The 10,097-nt window shown below is 35.5% G+C and overlaps 1 protein-coding gene across 1 annotated transcript; it reads left to right on the top strand.

Moving 5' to 3' along the window:
• The first annotated feature begins 308 nt into the window (after nt 1-308).
• LOC137924624 (la-related protein 6-like) lies at nt 309-2,509 on the top strand. The gene has a single exon (XM_068768042.1). It carries the CDS (start codon nt 365-367, stop codon nt 1,574-1,576), a length of 1,212 nt encoding a protein of 403 aa, XP_068624143.1. The 5' UTR covers nt 309-364; the 3' UTR covers nt 1,577-2,509.
• The last annotated feature ends 7,588 nt before the right edge of the window (nt 2,510-10,097 follow it).

The raw sequence follows: 10,097 nt of genomic DNA, 5'->3' as shown, positions 1-10,097 counted from the left end.
TTCCAATAACGCTCACAGCATTTACGAGAATTAATACAGAGTACAATACAAACGATTTCGTGATGAAACCGAGCGTACAACAGATTCATAATTGCGTTCGTAACGGAGATAATTTGGAAGTACGCGTGTGCTCCCAATTTGAGTGCGTTGGAAATAACCCTTCGGAGCAACGAATGAACTAAACGACTCGCAGTCTACAATGTCATCTCGGTACACGTTTCTGAACGCCTTTTACTCAAGGGGCACATCTACCCGATATTATAAAAAAGCGGGGATCGGGCCGCGCGCCTTCAGTCACCGCCGCGCTACCGAGCGAACCGCACGCTCTTGTAATGCAATAGTGGCACACGCACGCGACGTAAACATGGAGGGGATACCTCCCAGCCACGCACAGGAACCCGATGAGGGCATCGCCTCCGACCGTCGCCCGTCAACCGACGACCACGCAGACCTCTCAGACACCGCGTCGGAAGCCGGCTCCGGTGGGGGCAAGGACTCAGGCTGCGAAGTAGCCCCCGACCAACAGGAACCCCCGTACACACCACCCGACGAGGAACTCGCCAACCGGATAGTCTCCCAAGTAGAATTTTACTTCAGTGACGCCAACATCACAAAGGATGCATTTTTACTCAAACACGTCAGACGAAACAAAGAGGGGTACGTCTCCCTCAAACTCATATCGAGTTTTAAGCGCGTGAAGCATTTGACAAAAGACTGGAGGGTAGTTGCGGAAGCGCTGAAGAGATCTACGAAATTGGAGATCAACGAACCGGGGACGAAACTGCGAAGAATTGATCCACTGCCCCCGTACGACGAGACTACTCCGTCCAGGACTGTCGTTGCAGTGAGGATGCCGATTGACAGGCCTACAGTAGAAAATGTGTCTAGGCTGTTCGCCAGTTGCGGGGAGATCGCCTTAGTTCGGGTGCTGAGACCTGGAAACCCAGTCCCGGCGGACGTGAGGCAGTTCCTGAATAAGAATCCTAGTTTGGTTAACTGTGTGTGCGCGTTAGTAGAATTCACAGAGTCTGAGGCAGCCAGAGGAGCGTTGAGACTGCAGAGTGCAGACGACGAAGGTATGAAGGTGTATGAATTGAATGGTGTACCACGAGAACCGAAGCGCAAGGTGCCAGTTCGTCGACCACCGGCGCGTCGCCACGAGTGTGAATATTCTTCATGCTGTAGCGGATCAGACGCAGAATATGACTATAGATACGCAAATCCGTTCTACAGGAGGAACTCTAGTGGGTTCTTTGCTCCACGCTCGCCTGAGATACAGACGTGGGTGCCTCGTCGTCCGTCTACCTGCAGCCACAGCTCTGATTCAGGAGTATCCTTCTTCTGCGGTTCCAGGAGAGCTTCTCAAGCCAGTACAGGAAGCGTAAGCAGTGCCGAGGGTTGGTTGGCAAGGCGACTATCAGGCTGTTCACTATCGGGAACGGAATGTGGTGGCAGAAGGCTATCCTGCACTCCCCGCTTCGAGCCCCGAACGCCGTTGGTTCCGGACGGTACGAGGGGCTTCCACGCCGCAGCCCGGCAGCGGAGAATCTCCGACCTGGCGCTGTATTCGCGCTAGAAAGCGCTCGCGAACCGTAACACCTTTCTAATCACGTCGAATGCCTTTCACGTTAAGTCCATTTTGTTTTATAAAGGAAGCGCGTTCGCGTGTTGTTACCTAAACTGTCTGATGTGAGATGATAGGTATAAGTTAGATATAATCAGTTTTTCTGTATTTATTGATATTTATTGAGAGTTACATAGGGCGCGATCGGAGGCCGGCGGCGTGGTTGAGTTTTCATGCTAGTATGTCAGAGTTGTAAGCACAAAACTGAAATAAACAAAATCGACATTAACTATGACGGTAGACTCACGTGCGGATTGTATGGTCGATGAGATTTTGGCGGAATTGTGTTACATAAATGAGCAATGTCCGCGTTGCTTGTAACGTGTAACAGAGAGAGGGCTGCGTAATTCGTTCCGCCAAACGAGATTAAAAAAAAATCAGACCACGTCGTCGTTGAGCCGATCGCTATTTCTTTTTATTATTTTTTTTTATTAATATAAGTCATGTAAGTCATTCGCGCCATGTCATTACTTTCATTGTCGTTTTTTTTTTAATTTTGATAAGTTCTGTTGTGATTTATTTGTAGATACGTTTTTAGAATTGCGTAATAATAACTTTCTATTGTATATGAGTGTGTGGTTGAAATCGAATCACTCGATTTGTTATATTTATTAAAATTGTAAGCCTGAAGAGGTTTTATCGTGGGTCAGCTGTTTAATGCACAACGTTTGGTGCTTTCATGGTGGACCTCTTCGTACCTTTAACTGTAATTATGTATGTACATTTTTTTTTGATAATATAAAATTTTGAAGAGCCCAGAGTTTAATTAATAACGTCCATGGTGGTGGAAAGTTGGCGTTTTCGATCCCCGTTCACCTTGATGATGAATTATCACGGTGTTTAAATGCTGTCAAGGTTAAAAGATTGGAATATATTTAATACAATTTTTGTGTCTCCTTACCTATTCCTTTTCTGTTAAAATATATTCAAAATTTTAATACATTGTTAAGTTTTGTACATAATTTATTTATTTCAAAGGTCGCATATACTGCATATCACTTTTATATATAATTTTGAGGTTATACTAATATTATGTGCATAGAATAAAAATATTTTTGGTTCTCCAGGATATATTTGTCATCAAATATAATCAAGGTTGTTGATAAATAGTAATGAATTTGAGATAACAATGTATTTTTAATACATAATCCTTTTTATCTATATTAAAAAACATCTTTTGTAAATTACTTCTTTTTCTTATTCTTAAAAATAAGAAGTTGGAAAGTAGAAAGAGGACAAACAGGAAAACTTTTATTAATTAATATATTACTAAATTAATTACACCAGACCTGTAATTAATGTTTCAGTAATTTTAAATAAACAATTTATTGTTTAAAAGAAATCAAAAATTCGACATTTTTCTCAAGATATTAAAGCAGAACAATTTTTAAATTATTAAAAAAATAAAGTTCTGTACGATTTATTTTATTATCTTTTTAATGTTTTCAGTCGACTTTCGAATTACCCGTTATTTTAAAAATCAATGCAATACTTTTTTCTACTTTATATTCTGTGATATACTTTCCTGTTTAAACTCATAGATCAGAAATTCGCGGTTTCAATATGATTTTGCCGCCACAGGCATGAAGTCTATGGTATACCATCTGATTTTATAAAACATATAATGTATCTAAATCTGTCAAAGGTTCGAAACATAAGACCTTTTCGGGTGAGGCATCGATATTTGTATAAATGTATCTTCTTATTTAATTTCGTCATATCGTTCAGTGATATATTTCATTCATTATTCGGTACAACACACAACAAATTTAAAATTTTAGAACTAAACGAACAAAATGTATCCATCATTTCATATTAACAATTACCATGAATAACTTTATAAAAAATGTATTTATCTGTATATTATTATTTTATTCGCAATTAAACATTAATTATTTATGATATATATTAAAAGTACTATTGTTTATATGTATTGTGACATTAAAATATTCGCTATGATATGTCGGGGAGATTTAATGCGATATGTAAATATATCGATGGCAGTAAAGTTTGTACAATCACCTACATAAATGAAAACAAGTTTTTTTTTTAAAAAATTCTTATAATAATTTTATCAATGTGTTAAAGTTGAATAAGAGTTAAAATAATTTTACGATAAAAAGGCGCGTAAATGAATACGTCTATATCCGACTTAAAAAAACATCTCTGTAAAAAATACATTTTGAATTTGACAGTTGTCATTAGGGAAAAAAATTAAAAACAATGCATATTTGGTTTTAAATATCGATGAATATAGATGAACTTTCTTTCTGACAGATAATCCTTTTAATGTTATTTATAAAAAACTACAAATTTTGATTTTGTTGGGTTTTAAAAAGTATTTATGAAATCTATTACACAGATTGAATATTTTTCATGGTAAACAGTCAATTTATTAACAGATATATTTATGATGTTCCTTGTGCGTCTGTTTTTTAAGAGTAAAACAATTATTAAAATAAACATTTTCGTATATCGATATTACCTACTAAACAATAAATATGAGATGTAGTTTTAATGTTAAACAGAAATTTTTTTGGTAATCGGTTAACAAATTTCAAGATGGCCGCCATTTTTTTTATTAAATGTCCCTTATGTCAGATTTTTACTTAGTACACGTCTGCTTGTCAATGCTGCTATCGATATTTAGTGAAAAAAGTTTATATGACAGTTTAAATGTTAAAAATCATTTTCGGACCATAGACAATAATTTTATTTAATGATTATTGGGTAGTTTCGCCATTAATGCTTGATTATCTGTGACTTATTTTGAGACACCTTTGTAATTGAAATAAGCATGAAAAACTAAACGTATTCGAAAAAGGCATGACATGACATCAACATTTTCATTTATTTTGTACACATTATAAATTCTAATCATCTTATTTTATTTTTTGTACAATATTATGACGATTTATAATATATTTATTAAGTATTAAATATAATGACTCCAAAACTGTTTCGTTTTATGGGACCTTCGAAGATTTTTTTTCACGTTCCATTTTTTTAAAATTCAACATCTTATACATGTAAATGATTATTCAAAAAAATCATACCTAAATACTCGTAGTATTTACTACCTAAAGTATTTACTTGCATTGAAAAAGTAAATGTATAATTAAAATTTGTAAATATCACTTATTTTAATGTTATTACGAAAATATTTTCGTTTTATGGCAACGTGTTCTTGGACTTTATCAGGTTTCTGGCTCCGAATATGATTGAGGAATACAATGGACTTTGCGGTAAAGTATATACACATTTAACAATGAATTAAATTTAATTTTTTTTACATATATTTTTAACGCTTTGGTCTGCGCTCGACCACCAACTCGTCTAATTGAAAGCGACGATGTGGTCGAATATGAGGCAAGTAAATTCAATAGGTACATATTCATTGACCCTGAAGAGGCCTGGATTATATTTCTCAGGAAATAAAGAATTTGGCAGGTAGTTCCACAATTAAGGTTATCACTTAAGTAGAAAATCTGATGGCCTACAAAGATTTTGGTTCTTAGTATAAAGACAAATGCTGGGCAGCGTTCAAAAAAAGAAAACTAATTTCTTCCAATCTCTGTATCAGATGAAAGTCAACCAATTTGTGTTACCAGTGATACCATGAAAAAGGCTATGTTCTGGCTTGGGGTGGTACGTGAAAATAACCGACATAGCATAGCAGGTTGGCAAGTTTTAGTGGCAATGGCCCCTCGAGCCTTAAAGTCCTGACCACGGACCAATATGCATAGCGTTTGAACTCAACTCAGTTGGATAGACGCTGGTTGCAGGCCAGAAATTTATCAGAAAGGCCAATGACCAATAATGGACATACAACGACTAAAATGATAATGAAAGCCTCCTTACGCTTAGGAGACTTTAGTCACGTGAATTTTTAATCTTCACTTCAACTTAATATTGTATAAACAGCACATGCCGTATAAACAATCGTAAACCTAACCATATACGTAAAGACCGTTCATAAAAGACATTTACCTCTAAAATGCCCATTATGGACATAAATAAAAATAAACGGTGTAATTAACTCACATTACTTCCTAGTGATGGGCTATATAATGAACAACGTCATTGGATGTCTAAACCATAGACAAATATTTTTTATTACATCATCATTCATCATCAAGCCGTAAAACAGTTTCTGCTGGACATAAGCCGCTTCCATGGATTAGATAAGACCGGCTGGAAGCGGCCTGCATTCTTACCACAAAATAGGCTGCCATCTGGGGTGAAGGCAGGGTTGTGGGGTTCCTACCCATTAAAAACTCTTCGTTGGTAATCTTCGGTAACTTTGGAAGGGCCTCCGGATCTTCTATGTAACTCGAAACTGCCCCCTCAGTACTGTGCTAAGACACATCCCGGGAGGAAGCTGTGCTTCGCCCGGCATCCTTGCTGTACTTATCTATGTAGTACCTTTGTGAACCCAGACTAAAGGACTGTATCCACCAAAAATTATAAACTCTGATAAATATACATCTGTGATAAAATAAAATATTGTGATACATTGTTACAGGTAGACTTAGACTGTTAAAATTAAGAAGAGAATGATGGCCGATGCATAGAAGAAAATAATGTTAGTTAATGTAGAAGAGTGAATGAATGAATGATAATGTGAAGACTGGAAGAAGAGAATGAAAATAAAAAGAATGAAGTAAAAGCTTATTAGAAATGTTATAGTCCTCTTAATACCCTGAGCTAGGGATGAACGAGAGGTCCGCAATAACGGAAGATTTAAAAAAGATAAGGTTGTATCCGGTTCTAGGCTCCGTTTACCTGTCTGCTTTACTCCTAAAGGCTCAAGTGACTCTTCTGACGCTTCAACTTGCTAATTCGCTGGACTATGTCAGTTTCTTACGTTCATTAAAGATTCTTCTAAATCCTGATTTGATTTCTTAGAAATATACCGATCATATCCCAATCTATAGTTCTTTAAGTGACTCAGAGACAAAAACAAACCGCGAATATTTCCCCTTTCGCTGTCTCTCACTTTTCCTCCGGAACCGTATGAAAGGAATGTTAACCATTCTCCAACATGCAAATTATTACAATCCACGCAAAGAAATTACAATCGTATATTATACAGCTTACGGAATAGAATCGAGTAATTAGCATTGATTCTTACGTCCCGTCGTAAATGTAATTGTATTATCAATGTCGAGGTCTGTAGTGAAGATCTTACGTAAACTTATAAATGTATTTAACAAGATTTGTTTACTTGTAGTATTTAAAGATTTTATGAGCTACCATACCAATGTCTATGTCTTTAAGCGGAGGTTTAACAAAAGATGTTATTCGATCTGTAGTATATTTATATGGGTATTAAAATAATGATATTAGTTAATGAGAGGAGTTTAAATATAAATATGCATATTGTTTATAAGCTAGTCTAAGAAAATTAAATTCTAATTTAAAAAAATATATAAAGGTTCTCGGAGTTTCGCTGTGAGACCGAATAAAATTTGACGAGATCCAGAAGAACGAAGGTTGAAGTAACAGTGGTCGGGTCACATCACTAGTGCAACCTGGAATTTTGGGCTGAAAGGTTCTTGAGTCACCACGAGACGGTAAACGCGGAGTGGGTAGGTCCCCCTCTAGGAGCACAAACGAACTAATGAGGGACGTGCGAAGTCCCTGCGTACTTTGGGAGAGTCTTTGGCCTTCTATCCGCTGATATGATAATCAAGAGGATAAATAACCGTTCTGTCTTCTCTATTTTTTTTTATTTTACCAAATTTTCCTCTAACACAGTCAGAGCCTTTATTTACTAAATTACAATTTCTAGACGGGGGGGGGGGGGGATCGTCATTGGACGCCTGGGAATGGAGGGCCCAGGCAGTGTAAGACTTTTACTGACTAAAACCCCCCACCGTCGGCTCTGTTACAATTAGTTTCTAATTATTTTGCTTATTTCCTAATATTCTTATAGTATTAATTCCTATTTATATTACACTTATTATTTAAGCTAACTTAGCTATTTACATGTTTTTATTAGTCTATTCTTATATATGAATTCTACGCTTGATACTATTTCTTATCTGTCTATCCTTATACAATACAAAACTTAGTGCTTATACTTATTCTTAGCTTCTCTTATATCTATACATCCAATAATAACTTATCCTACTTGACTGCTTTGAGCCTGTCTTCTTTAGTTTAAATTGGTCGACTGACCGATGACGTCACTGCTCGATGGTTGTCACGTAATTCCTTAAATCGACACCTATTGTCAATAAAGGATCAATATTCCAGATGACGTATTGGTATTCTTAATTATATTTAGAGTGCGTTGACACTGAGTAAAGAGGTGTAATTTCAAGTTATAATAACTATGAAAAACACTTTTATATCATATCTAATAGAATCAGGCGTTACTTCGCGGAAGATCATCCTAACTAAGAAAGGAACTAATATATAGCTACTTCCGCTATGCAACAGTAGTCGTGCAATAAAGTGCGCCGCCTACCAGCCCGCTGATGGCTTAACATCTTGTCGGTGTAACATCTGAGGATGCCCCGTGGAGGGGTAAAACACGTGTAGAGTAAATTAACGGTGGTATTTATGTTTCGCATTGTTTACCGCACGCATTTATTAGCATTACTTTCTTAGTTACTTTTGTATTAGCTAAACTCCTAGATGCTAATAAGCAGGTCTGAAGGATACAAATTACATCTTGTACGCAGATGTAGACTGAAAATATTTCATTTCGTATACAGTAATACCCCGCTTTACGCGAGGGATACGTTCCAAAAAGAATCGCGTTAACTGAAATTCGCGTATAACGAGGTTTATGATTTAACATAGTTAAAAATTATTACAAAAAAATACAAATCATTTTAATCAATCACTTTAATTCTAGGAACACTTTATGCAATACATACTCTTATTTTTTACGGAAAAATACATCTATTGTCTTTTGGGTAACGTTTTGTTTACGTTCTTGTAAAATACGTTCATAACACCCAACACTGTTGGGGATTGGGATCCCGCGACCATAGAGAAGTTGATGACTACATTATATTTATACGCACTCTTTCGCGTAATTCGAGGCATTTGAGCGCGAAATTTGCAATTTGCGTTATAGTGAAACCGCGTATAACGGGGTCGCGCAAAGCGGGGTATTACTGTATTTACATAATATAATCTAAGTAAAACTACTTGGAGCTGCTTGGTAGCAGTGCGATATAGGGTTAAGACTTGCGATTTCCGGGATACAATCTTATATAATTCACACTTCGTGCAATTATTATACAGGATTGTCCTTACACACAAATAAGCTACCTAAAGATGGACAGCAGTGTCCTCTGTCTCTCTCATAATACAACACTTTGGTCGCCAACCTGAATCATGCGTGGCGTTTATGGTATATGTTCTTTAGATATCTTTCAGGCAGGCCTATGCTTTCTAGTGAGATTCTATGTGCTGAAACGACAAAAGGTGCTGAAATATTTTCTTAATAAGAAAAGAATAATGTCACACCATATTAATTATGAAATATAGTCAACTTAATACTTTTTTAATCTATTTTATTTTTGACTCCGCTTCGCAAGGTGTTATAGCTGTGGAGAAGAAGTAGGAAGAAACTCCACAACAACACGTTTTTTAATAAAGTTTAGTACAGATTTATGATATAAAATATGTCCACTCTTTTAAGAATGACATATTTTAATATAATTTATATATAATATATACATATATATATATATATATCAAATCAGTAATACATATCTCAAATCAGTCAATCTTAATTGACTAAATTATATTAAAATATGTAATTCTTAAAAGAGTGGACATATCTTAAATTTATATATATACATATATATATATATATATATATATATATATATATATATATATATATATATATATATATAGATATATATATATATATATATATTTATACGAGTTGTGAACCAAATTACATCCTGGTCAGTCTTTTGCCTGTTCTTCTAATGGTTAAGGCATTTCATCCGACCAAATGATAGACTTAACTAGATAACATAAAAATACGACATGTTAAATAAAAAATTTTTGAGTTTGTATTTATATAATAAATATTTTGTGTGAAATAAATGATTGTCTATCTGTCTATCTAAATAACAAACTTACTTTATCAAGGTCGCGTGAGACAACACTAGAGAACGAGATACGCAGAGACAAATGTAACTCAAAATATTTTAATTGTTTGCGTATTCCTAACGCTATTTGCATTACGCATGCGTTGTATGTACACCCACTGGCGACGTTATCAATGACCTTCACCTAATTGCAACAAATGAGAAAGCACATGTTTTAGCCGGCGGCGAAAACCCACACTTTGTGGATTCGATCAGACATCTTGAACTGGTTTTGGTGTATTTCTAAATGATTTTGTAATCTTTTATGTGTTGACAAATAATTGATACTTTGTTTTTATTTTTAACATTTTCGTAAATATAAATAAATTTTCGTGTGACGGCTTTAT

Source organism: Battus philenor, unplaced genomic scaffold, assembly GCF_028537555.1.
Source record: "Battus philenor isolate CCGP_79_NKW_IND1 unplaced genomic scaffold, ilBatPhil1.0.hap1 SCAF_24, whole genome shotgun sequence".
NCBI classification, from domain to species: Eukaryota; Metazoa; Arthropoda; class Insecta; order Lepidoptera; family Papilionidae; genus Battus; species Battus philenor.
This window is presented reverse-complemented; position numbering and strand designations above follow the sequence as displayed.

Bases quoted from the DNA above. Each gene is read 5' to 3' on its own strand.
- LOC137924624 (XM_068768042.1), top strand. From the start codon at position 365: ATGGAGGGGATACCTCCCAGCCACGCACAGGAACCCGATGAGGGCATC.